Genomic DNA, 23,869 nt, shown 5'->3' on the forward strand with positions numbered 1-23,869 from the left:
AGTAAGGAAACAGATCACACCTAGAACCTTACAAAAGGAACAATGTCTGAAAACTTTGATTTCAATGAGGTCCATGTCAGACTTCTAACCTACAGAACTGTAAGATAATAAATTTGCATTAACAGTTTGTGATAATTTGTTACAGCAACCATAGAAAACAAATAAAGGGCAATAAGATGAAATGTAAATTCTTCTTTTCCCTTTCTCCCTGACTGACAAGTGTCAAGCTTTTTATTGCTTGATGCTCAATGTAATTTTAAAAAATTTAAAAGCTAACACTTGACACCTCACACTCATTAAACTGGTTACTATCAAAATATAGTAAGTGCTGGCAAGGATGTGAAAAAATTGGAAGCACTGTGCTCTGTTGTTTTGGGAATGTAAAACAGTGTAGCCACTATGGTAAACTGTACTGTACTTTCTCAAAAATTAAAAACAGAACTACCATATGATCCAGTAATTGCACTTCTAGGTAAAATAGAGACTCCAACAGATATTTGCACATCAAGCAGCTAATTCACAAAAGCCAAAAGGTGGAAGCAACCCAAGGATTCCTCAACAGATAAATACATAAGCAAAATGATGGCATATCAATACAATGAACTATTATTTATTCAGAAAAAGGAAAAAAAGCCCTGGCCAGCGTGGCTCAGTTGGTTGAATGTTGTCCTGCGGACTGAAAGGTTGCCAGTTCGATAACCGGTCAGGGGACATGACCGGGTTGTGGGCTCAAACCCTGGTAAAGGGTGTGCAGGAGGCAGCCGACTGATGTTTCTCTCTCACACTGATGTCTCTCTCTGTCCTTCTCCCTTCCTCTCTCTCTTCCTTAAAATCAATAAAAATATTAAAAAATTAAAAAATAAAATAAGGGAAGAAAATTCTGACACATGCTATAACATAGATAAACCTTGGGGACATTATGCAAAGTGAAATAAGTCACAAAAAGACAAATACTGTATGATGCTACTCACATGAGATAGACAGAAGTCAAGTTCATACAAACAGAAAGTAGAATGTTAGTTGCCAGAGGAAGCTGTTGTTTAATGAATTTTACTTCATAAGATGAAAAAGTTGTTAAGATTGGTTGCACAACCATGTGAATATATTTAACATTACTGAGCTGTACACTAAAAAAAAAAATTAGTTAAAATAATAAATTTTATGTTACGTGTACTTTGCCACACTTTTTTTTAAAAAGCTAACATTTGAAGAAAATAAAAAAAGAAAGAAACACAAACATATGGATTTTTCCAACTAAGTCCAAGCAACTCTCCCTCAATCTCCTATAGGCTAAATATTACTTCACTAAATGGCATTCCTACACTTGTCTTTGCAATTAAAAATGTAAGTCCAGCCTTGACCGGTGTGGCTCAGTGCTTAGAGCATCAACCTGTCCACCAAAGGATCAAATGAATGATTGAATGAAAATAAGCCATGGGTTTGATTCCCAGTCAAGGGCATATATGTGGGTTACAGGTTTGATCCTATGTGCAGGAGGCAACCAATCAATGCATCTCTCACATCAATCTTTCTCTCTTTCTCTATCTCTCTCCTTCCCTCTCTTCCACTCTCTCTAAAAAAATCAACGGAAAAAGTATCCTCAGGTGAGGATTAACAAATATATATATAAAATAAGCCCCCCCCCCAAAAAAGAACAAAACTTTTTCACATAGAGACAATAACAACAACAAATATTAAAATAAATAAATAAATAAAGTAAGTCCTGGCTCTGGCCAGTTTGACTCAGTGGTTAGAGTGCCGGCCCGCGGATCAGAGAGTCCTGGGTTTGGTTCCCATTAAGAGCATGTACCTTGGTTGCAGTTTGGGGTCGTGTGGGTGGCAACCAGTTGATGTGTCTCTCTTACATGGATGTTTCTCTCTCCCCCTCCCACCCCGCTCTATCTGAAGATAAATGCAAAAATGTCCTTGGGTGAGGATAAAAAATAAAATAAGTCCAGAGCAATAATATAAGAAAAAGACATAAAAGGCATCCAAATTGGAAAGAAAGAAGTAAAACTGTTTCTATCTGCAGATGACATAATATGATATGTAGAAAACCCTAACTATTTCACAAAAAAACTGTTAGAACTAATAAACAAATTCAGTAAAGTTGCAAGATACAAAATCAATAAACAAAAATCTGTGCATTTCTATACACTAATAATGAATTATCAGAAGAGAAATTAAGAAAACAATCCCATTTACAAATGCATCAAATATAATAAAATGCCTAGAAATAAATTAAACCAAGGAGTAAAAGACCTGTACAGTGAAAACTGTTAGACATTAATGAAACTAAGAGAGACACAAATAAATGCAAAGACAGTCTACGCTCCAAAGCAATCTACAGATTCAATGCAATCAATCCCTATCAAAAGTCTGAAGGCATTTTTCACAGAAATAGAATAAACAGTCCTAAAATTTGTATGGAACCATAAAAGACCCGAAATGGCCAAAGTAATCTTGAGAAAAGAGAACAAAGCTGAGGCATCACACTCCCTGATTTCAAACTGTATTATAGGCTCTCCCTCTCCTTCCCACCAGGGCACATTACCTTTGCCTTTCTCTCCTCTAAGCTCCAAGGGCCTTCTTCTGCCTCTGTAACTTGTTTCTTGAGCCTATGAAACCCAGCTGGCTCACTTCTACTAATTAACTTTCTAAATAAACGTTTGCTTATATCTTGAAAAATAAACCCCAAAATTGTATTACATAACTATAGCAATCAAAACAGTGTAACACTGGCCTAAAAACAGACACATAGATCAGTAGAGGAGATCAGACAGCCTAGAAATAAACCCACACATATATGGTCAATTAATTTACGACAAAGGAGCCAAGAAAATATACAATGGAGGAAGAGCAGTCTCTTCAATAACTGGTGCTAAGAAAACCAGATACATACAATAAATGAAACTGGACCACTATCTTACACCATGCACAAAAATTAACTCAAAATGTGTTCAACACTTGAATGTAAACCGTGAAATCATAAAACTGCTAGATCAAAACATAGGCAGTAAACTCCCTGACATTGGTCATGGTGGTGATTTTTTTAAATCTGACACAAAAAGCAAAAATAAACAACTGGGACTAAACCAAACTAAAAAGCTTCTGCACAGCAGAAACCATCAACAAAAGGAAACCATCAACAAAATGAAAAGGCAACATACGGAATGGGAGAAAATAATTGTAAATCATGTATCTAATCAGGACAAAGAGCTAATATCCAAAACATATAAAGAACAAAAATAAGCAAACTAAAAAAACACCCCAAAACATCCAATTAAAAAATGAGAGGATTTGAATAGACATATTTCAAAGAAAACAATCAGATAGCCAACAAGTATAAGAAAAAATGCTCAACATCAATACTGATCAAGAAAATACTATCAAAACCACAATGAGAAAATCAAATCATCCCACATCTGTTATAATGACTATTAAGAAAAAGAGAAGGAATAACGTGTTGACAAGAATCTGGAGAAATGGAACTCTTGTGCACTGTTGGTGGAAATGTAAATTGGTACAATCACTAGAGGTTCCTCAAAATATTAAAATAGAACTACCATATGATCTAAAAATTCAATTTCTGAATATTTTTCCAAAAACAACAAAAAACACTAATTCAAAAAAATACTGTTGACTCTCCCCATATACATGGGTCCCACACCTGTAGATTCGACTAACGGAGATTGAAAATATTGGGGAAGAGGTGGTGTTATGTTGTTGTTTCTTTTTTTTTCTTTTTATCCTCACCTGAGGACATTTTTTCCCCATTTTTTGTTCAGATAGAGTGGGAGGGGGAGAGAGAGAAAGAGAGAGAGAGAGTGTGAGAGAGAGAGAAACGTGGATGTGAAAGGGTCACATTGAGTGGCTGCCACTCGCACGACCAACCAGGGTTGGGGACAAACTGCAACCAAGGTACGCGCCCTTAGCGGGAACGAACCCAGGTCTCTCTGGACCGCAGGCTGACGCTCTAACTGCTGAGCCAAACCGGCCAGGGCCAGACTTTCTTCTTATTATTCCCTAATCAATACAACTATTTTCATTGTATTAGGTACTATAAGTAATCCAGAGATTATTTAATGTAAATGAGAGGATGTCTATAGGTCATATACAAATACTATGCCATTTTATATAAGGGACTTGGACATCCACAGATTTTGGTGTCTTCTAGGATGTCCTGGAATCAATCTCCTGTGGATACTAAGGGATGATTGTATATCCACCCCATGTTCATTGCAGCATTATTTGTAATAGCCAAGACATGGGAAAAACCTAAATGTTCTTAGATGGATAAATAAAGAAAATACACACACAAATATTATTTGGCCATTAAAAAAAGCTAATAAATCTTGCCATTTATGATAATATGGATGAAACTTGAGGGCTTAATGCTAAGATCAGTCAGAAAGAAAAAAATAAATACTGTATGCTCTCGCTTATATGGGGAATCACTAAAAAAAATTAGCTTATGAATATAGAGAACAAATTGGTGGTTGCTTTGGGGAGATTGGGGGGAGGGCAAAATGAGTAAATGGGGTCAAAAGGTACAAATTTCTAGTTATAAAATATGTAAGAAAAAATATAAGTCCATTACTTATTTCATTTCTCTATATTATGTGACTAAGACTACACAAATATCTGACTGCACCATTAGAGATTTCTCTAATACAATCTTATAAAACTGAAAAAGATTTTAAAAACCTATGTTCATTATATTAATCCCATGATTAATTTCATTCATCCATACAAAGAAATATGACAAATGTCCCATTAAATTAGTACACCCCAGTACTTTGTTAGTCAATAAAGGCAAAAGATTTATGTGGCAGTTCATTCAAATTGCTCCCTATGATATGATAACTCCTTTCTTTTTACCCCAAGTACTGTATACTTGTTTGAAATTTCCAGTTTACGCCCTGGCCAGTTTGGCTCAGTGGGAAGAGCATCAGCCCGCGGAGAAGAGAGTCCAGAGTTCAGTTCCCACTAAGGGCATGTACCTTGGTTGCGGTTTGGCCCTGGCCCTGGCCCTGGTTGGGGTCGTATGGGTGGCAACTGGTTGATGTGTCTCTCTCACATTGATGTTTACCTCTCTCTCTCTTCCTCCCTCCCTCCCACTCTATCTGAAGATATATGCAAGGGTGTCCTCAGGTAAGGATAAAAAAAAACAAAAAAAAAAACAAAAAAACTTCCAGTTTGCCTCCAAATTCTAATATTCCAAAATTAAAGAGCAAGTCTAAATTTACCTATGAAAACTGAAAAAAAAGTTAAACCTTTTCATTTTTTTATACTTTCCTACCAAAGAATGGTAACATGTTTAGTTTATTCTCAAGAATGTTCCCATTCCCTTTTCCTCTAAATACTTAATGTTTAAGAGTTCCTTTTTATCTGGAGTATTCATTATCTAAGACTCTTCAGTTCCAGGTTATATAGGGAAGTAAGAGTTTTAAATAAATGTATGTATTGGTAAAATGATCATTTATAAACTCATGTCCCAACCTCCCCCCCACCTTCAAATCAAGTGAGTGTCTATGCCTGCTCATCATGCCATTATTCTCTTACTGACTATAGATTTGTAAACACCTGACATATAATGCAAACACAATGCAAACTGACTGCAAATTAAACTACATCACAAAATACACAAGACTCATAAATTAATGAAAACGTGTTGAAAAAAATGCTTGGAATCATATAAATAATCTTGAACAAATAAGACTTATCAGTTAAAAACTGAAAAAGAAAATCAATAAGGATGACACTAGATTTTAAAAAAAGTTTTTATGAACATCAAAGAATTAACGGAAGGTTGGTTACTAAAAACTCAAGTATTTTTACAAAAATGACTTTCGTTATAATTACAATGCGAGTGAAAAATGATAGCAGCATGTGCTTTATATCCTGATTTCAGAATCTAGAACTACAGAAGATGCAACTCCCCTTTAAGAAATCCTGGTACCAAATTACACATAATTTAAAAGGTTATCTTCCTTTTATTCATTATGTGGAATACGGGATTAAATTATAAAAAGTATTCTATAAATTAATTTAAAATCCTAAAAATACAATTTTCATTTCAAGTTGTGAAAGGAGCAGTAAATTCCTGATTGCGGGTACCAATTACTACCTGTGATGGCAAGAGAACACTCAAAAGACCTATAGAAACTATTTGCAAAAATAGAAAAGATAAAACTTTCATAAAGTTAGAACAACACTACAACATTTTGTCTCACAAAGAGACAATAAAAGCCAACTGATGAACTGTACTGACTTATTATCCTCCTACAGGCAGTCTACAAAATGTTTTTACTAAGGTGTTGAACAACTGACTCACTGCAGAGTTGGATTTCATCTCATTCAATAGAACATGCAAGCTTTCAATCGGAATTCTCTATAAGAGGTAACCTTTGTGATAAATGAACCATCAGAGAAGATTCTAATAAAACTTACCATTGTGTATTGCATTCAGCAACTCTGAGAAAGCTTTTAAGTAAGGAAAAAAGGACTTCAGGTTAAGATCATTCTCAAACACACAAAAGAAATACATAGGCACAGACTGAATCAGTATGATAAAATCTCAGTAAATCTGTCAGGTATCATTGCCTGAATTATTAAAATTGCAAGCTCATTTTTTACATGGTATAACGTTCTAAATATTGTATTAGTCAATATATTACATACTAAATTTAAATGTCAGATATATCATAATGATGACAAATTTCCTTAGTAATAAATACATATATGCAAAATCACTTTTATTTATTTTGTTTTGCAAAATCGCTTTTAAAAAGATACTTCACAGTTTCTGTAATGTCTTTCTTATAAAAAGTAAGAACCTAGATACAATTCTATATAGGTAAATCCACGTTTGGTCACACTCAACAATATCTGTTATAAAGAAAAAACTCAATTTAACATCTAACCAGATCAAATATATTCATATCCTGGAATTTAGTATAATAGTCTCAACAAGTGTATGAGTCTAAGCAAGAAAGCTATCTAATGCCAATATATAAATATTTAAAAATTATAGTAACATCAAGATTAATGGAAAACAAAATATTACTTAATTGGTGACAAAAGTCACAATTATGCAATGGAAACACCATATTAAAAAGCCAAACAATTAAAATTTGTTCACAATTTGACTGTAATGGATACTGAACACAGGACAAAGCAACAATTAAGATATCTTTGTATGAGAAAGAAATATATTCAATTAAAAACAAATTGCATTTTGGAAAATTAAAATTTAGAGTTTAAGAGGTGGCATAATACACTAGAAAAAGCACTAGAGTAAGAGTCAAAAAGCCTGGGTTTACCAACCCAGATCGACAACTTACTAGTTGTTGGACAAGCTCCATCATGCCGATACTGCATGGAAATTTCTGTTGGGAGGGAGGGAGAAAGGAAATCAGCAAAGAAGTTGCCAGCAACTCAAGAGTAGAAAAAGAAACAGGCCAGAAAAATAGGAAAACATTCACCTAAAAGTCTAGCTGAGAAGGGCAAACAGAAGTGTGGGAACAGAAATTATAAGCCAGTAATTGGGACATGAGGGGTAGGAGGACCAAACATGATGAAATTCTCACAAATCATAATGGGATAGCGTGGGAATATGTGTGTGCATGTGAGGGCAAAGAATGTGGAAAAGACATAAAGGCTTACAAATGAATCTACATAATAAATGTCTAAGAATAAATGGATTAACTACTAAAAGAAGGTATAGTTAGGCGACGTGATAAACTAATGTGTTTTATATAATTTATTAGATGTGAACTATTTATCAAAAATATTTGAATCCTGTGGTCAATTAGAAATTACATTTTAAGTATGAAAATTATTTAGTTTACATATGACCAGAAATTCATTATGATTTCTAGAACAGTATAAAACTCATTAAACTATACTTTCTTGTACCTTTCATTTTTTATGATGCTAATGAATGAGTAAACCATTACTCTTATTCCTTTACCCAAATAAGAACAAGCAGAGGGTGACATGAGGCAAAAAAACACTGTTAAAACCAAAGCTGCTCAGAAGATGGAAAATAAATTCCTATATGACATTGGAAAGGCAAAAAGAGTTGATAAAACCAGGACTAAGGTTGTGACTCACAGCCCTGCTAATCCTGGAAACAACTGGTATTCCATTGTGGCTAACACTTGGCCAAATTCTTTTAAAGGAGGGATATCTGGGAACTCTCTGGATATTACTAAATCAAAAGCATGACCTCTAGGAACCATGTGTACAATAGAGCCTTTCAGGCAACCATCACTCACATGTCTACTACCCACATATGTACCTCAGAAGTTGAGCCTAATCTTGGGCACACTCTGAATAACTTGAAATAAGAAGACAAAGCAAGACAGAGCAAGCCAGCACTCACTGGCAATGATTGTAATGTTAAAAGACTTTTACATTTGATGAAGTTAAAAAAAAAAAAATCTAACATTTAGCCCAGTTTAATGTAACTCCTTTCCAGGGGACACTAAAAAATGAGACACAGTAGGAGAATTTGACACTTTTAATGCTTCATTAAAAAAATCCAATCAATACAAGTGAGATTTAAGAAGGGAATGAGGGCCACAGAAGAGACTAACTGGTACATTATAAAGAAATGATAGCTGTTTGGAATGATGCTGAAAAAAAATCAAAAAACACTCAGAATAGCCAAAGAACTTTCTCAATGGGGGTGGGGGTGGGGGGGGGAGATATGGCTACTCTGGCCTTTGATCTAATACTTTTATAGATAGCTATAGTATAGGTCCAAATTTTCAAGTCATCAAAGACCAAAACAGAACCAGGAATTTTCTAAGAAAGCAAATGCCAAGGTTGTCCTGTTTTAGCAGCATCCAGTTTTATATATGACTTTCATTTATGACTCAATATAATAAAAATATATAAAGTCACAAACCGAGTCATTAAGATAGGTTTGAATCATGTTCAATAATTGTATATACTCTTTGGCCAACAATACTGTATTAGTAACTCTATTCTTGTGAGTTTATTGGATTAATGTTTGTATTTGTGTATCCTTTATTTGTTTATAGAATCAACCTATTCCTAATTAAAATATTTTAACCAGGGAAAGACTTCTCAGTTTCATTTTATAACCTAGGGAGATAAGACACAAATAGGGACATATTTAACAAGAACCCTTTCATAGTTACATGGGCTCAAGCTAAATTTTCATAACCTTCATATTGTCAGAACAAACTGCTCTTGAAGTGATGTTTGTATTAATAAGTCTTCTCCGTGAAATCTTTAAGATTTTAACACTAAGTAGATAGGATCACAACCAAAAGAGTACCTTTCCAGAATCTCCTTCTGTAACATTTATCACCACTAGAGAATTCCATCACTGAAATATATTTCAAGTATCTTAACTTAGGAAGATATGGCATTATATTAAAGAACTAGGGACAACTAAAACTTTTTAAAACAGGGAACCATTTACTTCAAAAGACAGTCTATCAAAAGAAAAACAGTTAATGTTAAACCATCAACTCCTTATCACTGAACGAATACCACATTTTTCTCAGAGAAAATAAAATGTTGATTTTTGTGAAGAAAAAAATGTTAACTTTCTTTGGGGGTCAGTACACAATGGAATATACAGATGTTGCATTATAAAGTTGTACACCTGAAATTTATATAATGTTATTAACTAATGTTACCCTGACTTTCACTTTAGTACATCATAAACTCTCATAATGTGGTTGAGATAAATAGGAAAAAGGAAAAGGACAAACAGCATGTAAACTCTTTCAAATGCTATATTAATTTTCAATGTCTCAAAAGACTTGTTAAGCCTACTTGTTAAGAATGCAAAAGAATATAGGAAAGAATTCAATCAAAAGCTTAAGATAATCTATAAGCCAAAACTTACAACCTTTAGTCATCACTTAAACACACTAATTTTCCATTTTGCATAAATCACGGTTAACGGTAGGTCATTTATCAGGATATACTTTATTATAATACAAATTTTACAATCCAAACCCCTCATCAGACAAGGAGTTTTCTGGGATGCTATTCTGATTGGCTCTGGGACTCCTAGAATATCTTGCTATATATACTCTATTATAATTTCAACAAGTCTTAAGAGAATCACATCATAAAGACCTAATTTATACTTCTGCTTTATATCCTAGTTGTGGTAAAACAGGAGAAATAACAGCAACATCAGTAGTAGTAGCTGTCCTGCCTATTTCACAAGGTTGTTCCAAGGATCAAATGAGGCAGTAAAGAGTTCTTTAGAAACTGTTAGGTGCTCTCAAATATAAGATATTACTATTATTATAAGCTGACAGAAGCAGTATTTTTTTCCATTCATGAAATTCTTTTAATAGTAAGTTGCCAAAATTAAGTCCTGGATATTTATTCTAGAAAAAGACTACTAGCCTATAAATCTGATTTCTTCAGCCTGGTATTAAACTCTATAAACCCATTCAGTCTGCCCTATTTAATTAATATTACCTCCATCCCACAAATACAAGCTTCTTGTTTCTATTAGGTTTGTCTTTCAAATATACCTATACTTTCTTTTCTGATAATACTGCTGACCTTCTTTTTCTGTCTACTCCAAAGTACAATCCAAATTCCATCTTCTGCAACTTAATTATATATCCTAAACGGGCCTATAATACTACATGAAAAGCTTTACAAATGATTAATTTCACTTGCAACCTGGTTATAAACACTTGGAAGGCAAGTACAAAATAACAAAATACTACTAACCACATGATATATTCTCAGTGATTACTATTAGTATTCATTCATTTTTTTAAAAAAGACATTTTAACATTTATTAAGCTCAAAGCGCTGTGCTGGCAGTGAGCAGAGAGTGGTGAACATGACAAACATAGCCCATAACCTCATGGAGCTAGGATTATAGTGCATGTGATAGTCTAACATCATAGCCAACAGGTGCTTACAAAGGTCACTTTCATCATTACTAAATTATGAACCTGTCATTACAGAAAATGAATCTTTTTTAAAGGGCACCATGAAAAACAATTCTTGTTTTTGTTGTGAATCCTCACCTGAGAATATTTTACAACTGATTTTTAGATAGTGGACTGGAAGGGAAGAAGAGATGGAGGGGCAGAGAGAAAGACAATGATTGGCTGCCTCCTGCATGACCATGACTAGAGCCGGGGACAGAAATTGAAACCCAGGTATGTGCCCTTGGCTGGAAATCGAACCCGAGACCCTTTGGTCCATGGGCCAACACTCTAACCCCTGAACCAAACTTGTCAAGGCGAAAAACAATTCTTGATAACATGGTACACAATATATATTTTCTCCTTCCCACTTATTTATATAGTTTCCTGCTTTTACAATTACGGAATGATTTCTCAATCTAAAATTAGTCCAAAGACAATATTAATATTTTCAGGCTAGTAGGAGATTTAACTGTTCCAAGTTTAATTATTGGCTCAAACTCTCTCATTGATCCTGTTCCTTAAAGTATGACTGACGTATACTAGTGTGGTTTTAAACTCCCATCAGAAAACATCTCTTGAACTTTAAATTGTCTGAAATCAAGGAAAATGCACAGCTCCACGACTTAGAGCTGTGAGAATTCTGTCTTCAATTTCTTCTTCTATATGAGTAAATAATACTTGATGCTTGCCAAGTGCTTAAGACAGTGTGTAACATATACTATTTCAACAGCAGTTAGGAATGCCTAATTTATGCCAAGAAGGCATAAATTCTAAATATTCATGTCATTTAGCCAGCTTCTTCTAGGTAAGAACAGACTTTTTAGTACTAAGTTTATCAATAAGAGAGTGCTCTGGTCTAATCCTAAAACTTTTATTAAAATGCATAAAGTTAAAGAATATATTATATCTTGAACAGCTTTAAGTAACAAATCTTATTCCATTAGTATAGCTTTGACTTTAACAAGGCATACAAATTTAAGTAACAACTTAAGCATAAGTTTAAACTTTTTAAGAACAAATTTACAAAAAAAACCCAGGAAGTCTAAATGTAAGTCATTTATTTTCAGGAAATAATATTTATGGGAATTTCTACCTAAATTTGTTTCCCTAATGGTGAGATAAAAGGAATACAAATTCATCTTTTTCTCTCACAGATGTACCACAAACATTGCCCTCTGAAAGTAATAATTATGTAAAGAACACTATTTCTCTCCCATGCCTAAAATCGCCCTAAAACTGTACCAGGGAAGAAAAGCTTTTCAGGAATATAAATCAACTATTTATTTATTTTTTATCCTCACCCGAGGACATTTTTCCATTTTTTGTTCAGGTGGAGTGGGAGGAAGAGAGAGAGAAACATCAATGTGAAAGGGACACATCGAATGGCTGCCACCCACACAACCAACCAGGGCCGGGGACAAACTGCAACCGAGGTACGTGCCCTTAGCGGGAATCCAACCCGGGTCTCTCTGGACCGCAGGCTGATGTTCTAACTGCTGAGCCAAACCAGCCAGGGCTAAATCAATTATTTTAATTACATTAATTTGAAAATAATGTGTTTCAAATGGCATCTACACACAATTTCTGAATTTCACTAATTATCCAACTAGACTTTTTATGTATAGAAAATAAGTAAGGATTGCTTTTCACAAAAGCAAACTCAGGCTTAATTTTCTAAGTTACTCATATCATTACTGTGCCTCTTGTTAAAAAATGAATATAAATTCATTTTTTTTTGAGTAAATTTATCTAGACTTACTTTTTGTGACTAGAGGCTAAAGCTAATTGCTAAGATAAGCTGGTCTCAAATGTCAGTATGTTTCATATTACATAAATAAAATGTATATTCAAGTGTGCAATATATTTAAATATTTTCATGAACTTATTTCTCAATGCAATTTATATATATTTTCCCCCTCTAAAACAGTGGTTCTCAGCAAAGGGAGATATTTGCTCCCTACCCCCTGGAGGGAAACAGTTTTTGATTGGGGGAGTAGGAGTCTTGGGTGCTACTGGCGTCTAGAGGATAGGGCTTAGGGATCCTAATAAGCATCCTACAATGCACAGGACAGCGCTGCACAACAAAAAATACCCTGATCAAATGGCAATAGTGCTAAGATTGAGACATCCTGCTCTAGAACCATTCCTAATGCTTCATGAAACCACTGTTCCATACTCTTCACTCATTTCTAAAAAAACAACACACACATACACACTTCAGAAACTTGTCAAACAAGTACACCACAGGCACTGAAACTAGCTTTAGCTATGAGAAACAGAAAGAAATCCCTGGTGTGTGACCTTAGGCAACTTATTTTACCTGTCTCAGTCTCACTTCTATCAGCTGTAAAACAGGCATTAATTGTTTTTACTTCATAAAACTGTTGTGAGGATTATATAAGATAATAACTATAAATCACTAGACAGGCCCTGGCACACAAAAAAATGGTAGTGCCCTGGCCAGTTTGGCTCAGTAGTTGGAGCTTCAGCCTGCGGACTGAGGGGTCATGAGTTCGATTTCCCATCAAAGGCACACATGTACCTTGGTTGCAGGTTTGATCCCCGGCCCAGAAGGGGGTCGTGTGGGAGGCAACCAATCAGTGTGTCTCTCTCACATCGATGTTTCTCTCTCTCCCTTCCACTCTGTCTAGAAAGCAATGGAAAAACATCCTCGGATGAGGATTGGGAAAAAAAAAAGGTAGTTATAGTATTTTTCACATCTGACCTTTAAACATGCTCTTTTCTCCCTTAGACTGATATCTCTTGAGCTTACTTACTGAAATTATCTGTACAACTATAAAATTCCAATATTCTATATTTATAAAATATGCATGGACATTCATCATTAAATTGTATTTATTATTTTTCCATACTATTTCCTACCATCCTCTCCAATAGAACTGATAAAAATCCATTAATAGTTCATTTCAGCCCAAATCTCCTCATTTCTATAACCAAAAGGACGAGGTTTACAATCAACACATTTAAAATCATTTACCTTAAATTCAAGATGCAATTTAAAATATAAATGTGGACATTTAATTAATATCTAAACTGTTAAGTTTCTGTCTAAAAACATGCATCTTAAAAGTTTTTTAAAAATTGAAAGTAATATTCATCATATAAATACACTTGTCAAAGAAGCATCCCGATGGTGTGAATAACAACATACATAAATTCATTCATATAAATAACAGTAAAAACTGTTAAACATATTGGAAAACAAAAAGAATATAAATCATTTCATATATTTCCTGAAATGTGATTGTTAAAATCCATAAATGTAAATCAGTTATCACTGATTGAAAAATATTCTAGACAGAGAAATTAAAGTAGAATTTGTGTGGGGAATTACTGAGAAAATGAAGGCTGAAATTTAGAGAAAGAAAGCTCAAAAGCAAATACCAATAAAAAATAAAGTGAAAGCCCTGGCCAGTTTGGCTCAGCGGTTAGAGCGTCCACCTGCGGTCCGGAGAGACCCGGGTTTGGTTCCCGCTAAGGGCATGTACCTCGGTTGCAGTTTGTCCCCGGCCCTGGTTGGTCGTGCGGGTGGCAGCCACTCGATGTGTCCCTTTCACATCGATGTTTCCCTCTCTCTCTCTTCTTCTCTCTCCCTCCTACTCTGTACAAAAAATGGAAAAATGTCCTCGGATGAAGATTAAAAAAATAAAATAAAATAAAGTGAAAAAACTGTCACACCTCAAATGTATGTTTTTATTGATTTGAGAGGGAGAAGAAGAGAGAGATGTGAGAGGGAAACATCGATTGGCTGCCTTCTACATGCCCCACACTGGGGATTGAGACCCGCATGTGCCCTGACCAGGAATTGAACTGTTCACCTTTTGGTGCATGAGCTAACGCTCAACCAACTCAGCCCCACCAGCTGAGTTGGTTTTAAAAAAATAACCAGTGGAGCCCTGGCCGGTTTGGCTCAGCGGTTAGAGCACTGGCCTACGTTCCAGAGAGACCCAGGTTTGGTTCCCGCTAAGGGTGTGTACCTCAGTTGCAATTCATCCCTGGCCCTGGTTGGGTAGTGAGGAAGGCAGCCACTCGATGTGTTCCTTTCACGTTGATGTTTCTCTTTCTCTCTCTCTCTCTCTCTCTTTCTTTCTCCCCCTCTCCCTCCCTCCCACTCTATCTGAACAAAAAATGGAAAAATGTCCTCGGGTAAGGATAAAAAAAAAAAATAAAAAAATAACCAGTGGATACAGACAATAGTGTGGTAAAGGTGGGGGAGGGGGAGAGGTAGGGAGGGGGAGAGGTAGGGAGGAGGGAGTTAATAGGGGAAAACGGGGTACATCCGTAATACTTTCAACAATAAATTTTTAAAAAATACTGTGTAAGTGAAGGAGAAACAAAAATGGGAAATGAATTCTAGGTGTTTCATAAAAAAAAGACCAATAAACTATTTAGCCTATATTTAATTAAGTAGTATCAGATTAGTACCAAACATCTTTTCCAAACACCAAATTGTCTAAGATCATAACACATTTTTTCATTAAGATAATTAAATGTTACTTAGCAACTCATATATTATCATAACAATAGTTTAAAGTTAATTTACTTTTTGAAGTAATGGAAGAGTAGTGGTGGTGGAAGGGAGAAAAACAATAGGTAAATCCCTACCTGAACCAACTGGAGATGAGCCAACACTAAGACTTTGTAAACTTCCATTCCTGAGCAATGTAGGAGATTTTTGAAGACTAGAGCTTGTTATACTTCCTGCAGCTGATGCTACAGATGATGTTGGTGAAGCAGAAGAAACTGAGAGATGAGAAACATTTTCTTGATTTTTGTTTCCTTTGGGTCTACCAGGCCCATGCTTACTTTGTTTATTTCCTTTTCTTTTCTTTTCCTTTACAGTGTCTTCTTCTATGCCAGATGTTTGAGCCCGCTTATATCCTGCTGTAGGAAGGCTGGAATTACCCAAATCTCCAGGTGAGTTTTCAAAGTTTTTAGGCTGTGAAATAACAGCTGAGGTCGAAGGGAGACCAATTATGGAACTAAAACTATTTACCCCCCCTTCCTGGCTTCCAGACTCTCCTTTATGTACATCTTTGGTTGATGATGACTGTTGGGAGTGAATATAACTGTCATTACGTAGATCTGAGTCTGTAAAGCTCAAGAAATCCTGGGGAGACTGAACTGAACTTCCCGAAGATGATTTTACACTGCCTGGAGTTCCTGAAAAACTACCTGTAGTAAAAGAAAAAAAAAGAAAGAAACGAAAAAGAAAGGGGTGGGGGGAGGAAATAGGAAAAGAAAAAAATTGGATGCAAAAGTTCCCACAAGCAGTAGAAATGACACAATCATCAAAAAAAGAGGGTGAAAAAAAATTACTATAAAACCTAGGACACATCACTTATGTAACAAAGGTAGATTTTAAAAAGGGTTATTACTGAAAACAAGTTTATCTATAAAATTATCTTTAAAAAAATACTTGTCATTTTATAGTTATTAAATTGAATCACAAACCGTTACTTACACAATTACCAAGATATAAGATATAAGCTTTATTTAACCTTCCGTTTACTATGGCTGCATTCCTCAATTCTCCCCCAAATATGTGTATACTTGAGGAAGGACCAAAGAATAGCAGTCTCAGGAAGACTTTGACAAGACTACAGTTGGACTCTGAATGGCTAGGGGAACTTCCTCTTTTTTAATTACTGAAGATATATATGATTATAAATGTTCCCAACACACAATAAGAACCAAAAGATGTTTCTTAGGTTGTAAGTTCTGAGTTTTTACTTCTAGATAATGTTGGTGAATGTTGTAATTCATTTAAAGCTACCCCACCAAAACACAGATTTAATCAATAATAATAATCACACAGAATCTAATCTATATACCTTACATTCTCAGTCCACTTCCCATGGAGCAGAATAAAGAAAAGAAACCAGCCACTAACATTCTGCTATTGTTTTTCTGAAAGTAAAGTCATAGGAGAGGCTCATCTCATGAATCTCTTTCACAACTTTCCATACTCTTAGGTAAAGAACTTAAGTAGCCCCACACTTCATTATGAGCTATAAGAACCTCAGATTCTTATTAACCTGGTAGAAAAATAATATGATTGAGATGAAACAACAGTTTGGTTCATCATCCCATTTCACCAAACCCTCTCTTCATGCTTGCCAAATAAAATAAGCAGACTTAGTTGTGACCACATATGTTTCATAAAACTAAACTATATCATATTTTCACTAATGGATTTAGAAACAAAAGCTCAAAATAAAGTGTTTTATTGGAGTGGAAAGAAAATTTCAAGCTAAGTATTAGATTTTATTGTAGAGAACATTCATAAGTAATCATACATAAATCCACCTAAATATTTACAAAGATATATTTTTCTCACACAGAAGAATTTCTTTTTAACTAAAGTATCAAGGTTTTTATTTTTTTATTTTAAGATCTTCTGAAATGGCTTATTTATAAAGAACATTAATAGTTTAAAATTTAACTTTCAACACGGTATCTGTTTTATGCATTTATAAAAATATGTGTTCCCACGTCAAGCATTTTCAGGTTATGTCTATATATAAAACCATACATATTAAGAAGCTATTTACATTACATCAATCATTTAAGGATAACTGCAGTTTGCCACTTAATTAGCAACTATAAAGAAGTTCTTTATTATCCATTCTGATCTGTCATCTTTTTTTCTACACATTTTTGTTTTTACAGCTGGTGTTAAAAGCTCACTACAGTGTAGCAAATACTTTAAAATACTTAGTATAACCCAGTATTTTAAATGCGTGTTTTCTAAAATGCCCATATTACCTGCAATGAAGAAAATAAAACCAATTATTTTAAATACCCTACCTTTATATTTCAACTTTTAAAACTTTTATAGACTATTACCTCAGATATGAAAAATAAAAACAAAAAACCATATTCACTACCATGTCTTAACAGAGGCAGGAAAAGACTCAATACTGTGAAACTTAAGAAAATGAGAGATTCCTTTTCTAAATGAATTAGTACTTCAAAGACATTAAAGATTCAAAAATACAATTTTAACAGTGGAAAATAAGGTCTTAATTGTAGAAAAGAGATGACTGAATTCTGCTAATATCACATTAAAAATGTGAATGAAGTTACATTAAAAATTAAGGTTTTACTATTTCTCTTCCACAATGGCATAAAAAGAAAAACTTATTAAAATAAAACAACAATTTTAGCATTTTATTTTTCTATTTGTCTACTTTTGTATTGTAAGGCTATATATATACATATATGTGTACACACACCACATTTATATATTACTTGAAGATCTTGAAACCCAAAATAACTATGAATATAGTGTTTAATAAGGTCAGCAGACTAAGCAATCTCTCTACATATTCAAATTATATCCTAGTACATTTCAGATACAATTTTTATTATTAGCAAAAGTTTAAATGGAGTAAAGGACCATTTTTCCCCCTCAATTACTCCTAACGGGCAAAAAAGGGGGAGAGGGCATTTACTGTATACTTACTAATATATTTATAAGTACTTTTAACACAGTTCTCAAAAAAAATTATGTTCATTTAAAAAATTACACAAAGTTAAAACCTAGAACATAGGGCTAATGTATTCTAAAGTTTAGCTGAGTTACTCTGTTCTCCATAAAAGAGGGTTGCCATGTAAAACGCGATTAATTTTAAATTTCATTAAACAACACATTATTTTTCAACTGGGCATGCTATAAATATAGCAACCTTACCAAAAGATATGTAGGATGAGCAAAATTCTACTTTAAACATCAAGCTTTATACTAAATGCATTAATAATCAACAACTACTATTTCCTGAGAACGATTTAGATCCCCCAAAAATTACTCAGCACTGTTACTTACTAAAAATATATACTTTTAACTATTTTAGTGTATAATTATGAAAGGTAAATAAAAACAATTTATAAAAAAGAACTGTTCTATAGAGCAAAAAGGAAAACTCCAGCTTTTGTTGATTTTTTCTCCCCAGACTTAAACTTTATTCCATATCTATTTAAACATTAAAATTACAGTTCAACTTTGGAAGGACATGTCATAACACAAAAACAGCAAAAGTCCTCAAAAACATTTTAACAAAGAACACTAGTCTTGGAAGTAATCTTACTATAGCAACTAATCATAAAATAATTTCCAATGATCCATTAGTTATAAATATATATATATTTTATAAAACTTAACTACTATTGATCATAAGAATAAGTATTTTAACTAAAACATTATAATTAATACCTTGCTGGAAAGGACTAGCTGCTGACACAGTCGTTCCTGGATTTCTTCCACCAGGCTTTCTTCCCCTTTGACCTGAGCTGTGAGTTGAAGATTTCTTCCCTTTGCCCTCTGACCCTCTAGCCTCTGAAACATCTTTTCCACTAGTTGTATGGGCAGAAACTTCCTGGAAATTTGCATTTGTAAATCGTGCTGCAGTATCTTCCAAGCGCTTCAATGATCCAGATATAGAGTTGCTGCTAGTGCTCGTGTAAGTCTTAACATTTTCATTGAGAAAGGAAGTAAAAGGAAAAAAACTGATTACAATTTTGCTACAGATACAAAATGATGGAACATTAATAACAAATAATTATTGGACTTGAAAGATAAACATATGCAAGTTTCCATTATAAAAAATGTCAGTCCACCTAAGCAAATTATGTAAAAACAACTACTTTAGAGTCTGTTACAAATACTAGTTTTAAAAATGTAGATAACTTATACTATGGCTGTTTGAGCGTCAAACTGAAGCAATTAGTAAAAATAAAAATCAGGCATATTTATGCTGTGATACCGTAAATAATACTGCAGGTATTTGTTTCTCAAGCAACAGCATTTTCAACAAGAACATACTACTTCCTACACCTAAAATTAAAATCAGCTTTATTGTTCAGCACAGGAAGGCAACAACTAGAAGTGAAATACTACAAACTGATTAGAGGAATATATCCATGAGATTATAAGAATTGCTAGCACAGGTTAGAGAAAGAATTTTAAAATTCAGGTGAAGGCTGCTTTTCAAAAAAAAAGATTAAAGAGAAATTATTTCTTCCAAGTACTAAGGTGAGAAAACAGTTATATTGTAGAGTTAAGATTTTTAAAATTTAAAGGTATTATTTTACCCTAAAATTAATTCTCAATCACCCCCTTAATCTAGATATGTTAGGGAAAAGAATAAAATAAAGATTTGTTTAAACAATCAGTTTCCAGTTTTTAACAATCATTCTAATACAAATTATGTGCAAATAACAGCAAATTAAATGACTGTGAAAATGAGAAAATGTGTTACACCGATGTATATTAACTAACATGCTTCAAACTGAAAGTGTGTATGGTCCATAGGGTCTGGAATTTTTGTTGCTACTGTTAAGTTCAATAAGTACCTAGAATATAAACAGCCCTAAATGTCTGTTGGATAATATATTAAATATTCATCTAATACATATATCTGAAATCTCTGATGCAGTATAAATGAAAAACTAAAAATACACAAAACTGAAATTTCTCACATATTACCACCACGTAAATTTGAAAAATCAGAAAGTGACAATAAAATCTGGTTTCAAAAGAGTTGGCATTTTTAGCAAAATCAATGTGCAGAAAGAAAAATGAGAGAATACTTCAAATGTTTTGAAAATTAAATATTCTTCACTACTACTTTTCTGCTATCGTTTCCTGGTGCTTCCATCACCCTCCATCGTCTCATTGCTAGTTACAGATTTTCACAAACAAGACATTATCTCATAAAAACAAACTATAATTAGTATTCTTTTTTTTTTTTTTATCCTCACCTGAGGACATTTTTCCATTTTTTCATTCAGATAGAGTGGAAGGGAGAGAGAGGAAGAGAGAGAGAGAGAAACATCACGTGAAGGGACACATCGAGTGGCTGCCACCCGCATGACCAACCAGAGCCGGGGACAAACCGCAACCGAGGTACGCGCCCTTAGCGGGAACCGAACCCGGGTCTCTCTGTACCGCAGGCCGATGCTCCAACCGCTGAGCCAAACCAGCCAGGGCTATAATTAGTATTCTAACAAAGGGTTTGATGTAAACTTCAAGAGAAAACACACTTTCATTTAACAATGGTTAACTTCACAGATTATTTCATAAAACATGACCACCACCCACTTCACTTCTCAAATAATTTTCACCAATAACTAGAATTGATCCTGAGGTTTTCCATCCCACTCATATACAGTGATACCTCGGTTCTCGAACGCCTCGGTTTTCGACCAAATCGGTATTCGACCAGGAGATTCGAGAAACTTGTCTCGGAATCCGAACAAATATTTGGAACTCGAACTTCCGAGATGAGCCGAGTTGAGCCGAATGGCGTTCATTCGGCCCAGCGCGCCTTGCTTGCGTCATCAGTGTGAGTGCAGAGAGAGAGTCACGCTTTGTGGAGTCACGCTTTCCTATTGGGTTTCATTGCTTCGGTTCTCGACTGTCCTCCTGGAACGAATTATGTTCGAGAACCGAGGTATCACTGTTATGACCCTAGAGAAGTTTAAAAGTCATCTAAAGAAAACACAGTATTTCTTCATGCATGTTCAATACGTTCTCCATGCATCAAATAAGGAAAGGAGAGAAAACTGGGTGGGGTACCAAAAGTAGAATACATTAGTTGCTTCCACATAGCAATCTAAATCAAGGTTGGTAAATTCTCCCATTCATTTAACAGAACATCCTTGTTTGCCCCTGGAGTATAAATATACCCATAAGTCTAAGGAAAACATGACATTTGGAAGAAAAGGTATTACAAAGAAAGCAATGAATAAAAATTAAACAAATTTCAGTGACAAAAGTCCTATTAAATAAAACACTTAAAAAAATTTTTTTCAATTACAGTTGATACACAATATTAGTTTCACATGTACAACACAGTGTTAGGTAGTACTTATTATATGCCTTATAACATAACATTTTATTTAAAAAAAACTTTCAAGTTTCAAAAGATATCACAGATTTGTTTTTTTATCTCCTCACCCGAGGACATTTCCCCATTTTTTGTTCAGATAGAGTGGGAGGGGGAGGGGGAGAGAGAGAGAGAGAGAGAAACATCTATGTGAAAGGGACACATCGAGTGGCCGCCACCTGCACAACCCAACCAGGGCCGGGGACAAACCACAACCGAGGTACATGCCCTTAGCGGGAACCAAACCCGGGTCTCTGTGGACCACAGGCCAACGCTCCAACCACCAAGCCAAACTGGCCAGGGCCAGATTTGTTTTTTTAAATCCTCACCTAAGTATATGTTTTCATTGAATTTTTAAGAGAGAGAGAAAGGAAAGAAGGGGGAGAGAGAGAGACAGAAGCATTGATGGGTTACCTCTCATAAGCGCCCGACTGGCCGGGGATAGAACAGGAAACCTAGGTTATGTGCCCAGACTGGGAATCAAACCTGCAATCTTTTGGTGTATGGGATGATGCTCCAACCGAGACACCCTGCCAAGGCTATCCTGGTTTGGCTCAGAGGATTGAGTATTTTCCCATGGACTGAGAGGCCCCCCAATCAATTCCTGGTCAGGGCACATGCCCAGGTTTTGGGCTCTATCCCCAGTAGGGGACATGGAGGAGGTAGCAGATCGATGTCTCTCTCTCACACAGATGTTTCTATCTCTCTCTCCCCTTTCCTCTCTCTCTAAAAAAAAAAAAAAAAAAATCAATAAGAACATTTTTTAAAGAACCTTAGCTGAAAGAGTCTAACAGTTAAAAAGTTATACTTAATTAAAAGGGAAAAAAAAGGCTATATAGGTTTTATTCAAAGAAAGACAGACCTTACCTACATGTATGTAAGTTAACTTAAGAGTATTTGTACCATAATATGTTGTTTAAATAATATGGCACTGTGGAATTCCATTATAACTACAGTCGACTCAAAATCAAGAAGGTTTAGAAAGAAGGAAAAAAAGATAGTAGTGGGAAAGGCTAAAAGGGACACAATCAATATGCCCAACATCACAAATCTGTTGTTTCCTCAGTTTCACAACTAAATAACTCCTAATATGGGCACCTCACTGCTCTGAGATAAACTATAGTGCTTAAAATTACACATTTTTCATGTAAATTGACCCATAAAAAGGCAAACTATTTCAACTGTTATTCAACTGAATAAAATATGGACTTTTTTCTTTTCTTTTCCACTAGAAATAAAACTGGATATGTGGCCATACTGAGAGTCTCTAGAGAAGTGCATAAATATTTTCATGTACATTGTGACATACAGGTAACTTAATGAATTGTTTAAAATAGACATTTAGGATATGTATGCTTTTTGTTTTGTTACTAACTACAGTTATTAGTCTTCAAATAAGATACACTTACAATATACAATTAGAAACAAAAAAGTATTTCCTACGTTAAACAAAAACTTTCTATTAGACTAAAAATTCAACAATGACTTTATAATAGGTAACCGAAGAAATAGCAGTTGAGTTTTTTTGTTTGTTTGTTTTTTAAGTCCTTACAATACTCTATGAGGCTCTGTATCAACATTTGGGAGAAGGAAACAGGGAAGAGAAACAACCATGATGAAACATAATAATGCTGGCTTTTTAAAACTGCTATTCAAGTGTCTCATAAAAGCCACAAATTTTTCACTAACCCAATTCTAAGAACACAGCATATATACTATCAAACAAGAAGCAGAAAAAGACTTTCAGAAGGTGGAGGGTCCAGTAAGCCTCATTCACTTGTTAACTGGAATACAAACAGATGCACTAACCCCAAGAAACGTAAAGAAAACTCCATGAACTCACATCATAATCAAACTGGTTATCACTAAAAACCAACAATAAAGAGATGCAGTCAGAGGATTAAAATTTTTTAAAAGATGCCTTATGTGCTAAGAAACAAAGATAAGGATGAAAATAGATTTCTCATGCAAACAATGTATGCTAGAAAACAGAAGAGAAAAATCTTT

At 34.4% G+C, this 23,869-nt stretch overlaps 1 protein-coding gene across 8 annotated transcripts in view; it reads right to left on the reverse strand.

Moving 5' to 3' along the window:
* Positions 1-23,869, reverse strand: part of MLLT10 (MLLT10 histone lysine methyltransferase DOT1L cofactor) — a 290,083-nt gene that overhangs the window by 64,061 nt on the left and 202,153 nt on the right. For 6 of the 8 annotated variants that reach the window (XM_036281730.1, XM_036281756.1, XM_036281722.1 and 3 more), the window contains 4 exons: positions 19,189-19,441; positions 15,579-16,148; positions 7,347-7,391; positions 6,454-6,486 (listed from right to left, as the gene is read on the reverse strand). In XM_036281730.1, the coding sequence (XP_036137623.1) occupies positions 6,454-6,486; positions 7,347-7,391; positions 15,579-16,148; positions 19,189-19,441 (901 nt within the window). The remainder of the gene's footprint in view (positions 1-6,453; positions 6,487-7,346; positions 7,392-15,578; positions 16,149-19,188; positions 19,442-23,869) is intronic. The other 2 variants (XM_036281774.1, XM_036281739.1) reach the window with 2 other exon arrangements.

The sequence above is a fragment of the Molossus molossus genome, unplaced genomic scaffold (genome assembly GCF_014108415.1).
Source record: "Molossus molossus isolate mMolMol1 unplaced genomic scaffold, mMolMol1.p scaffold_m16_p_1, whole genome shotgun sequence".
Taxonomy (NCBI): Eukaryota; Metazoa; Chordata; class Mammalia; order Chiroptera; family Molossidae; genus Molossus; species Molossus molossus.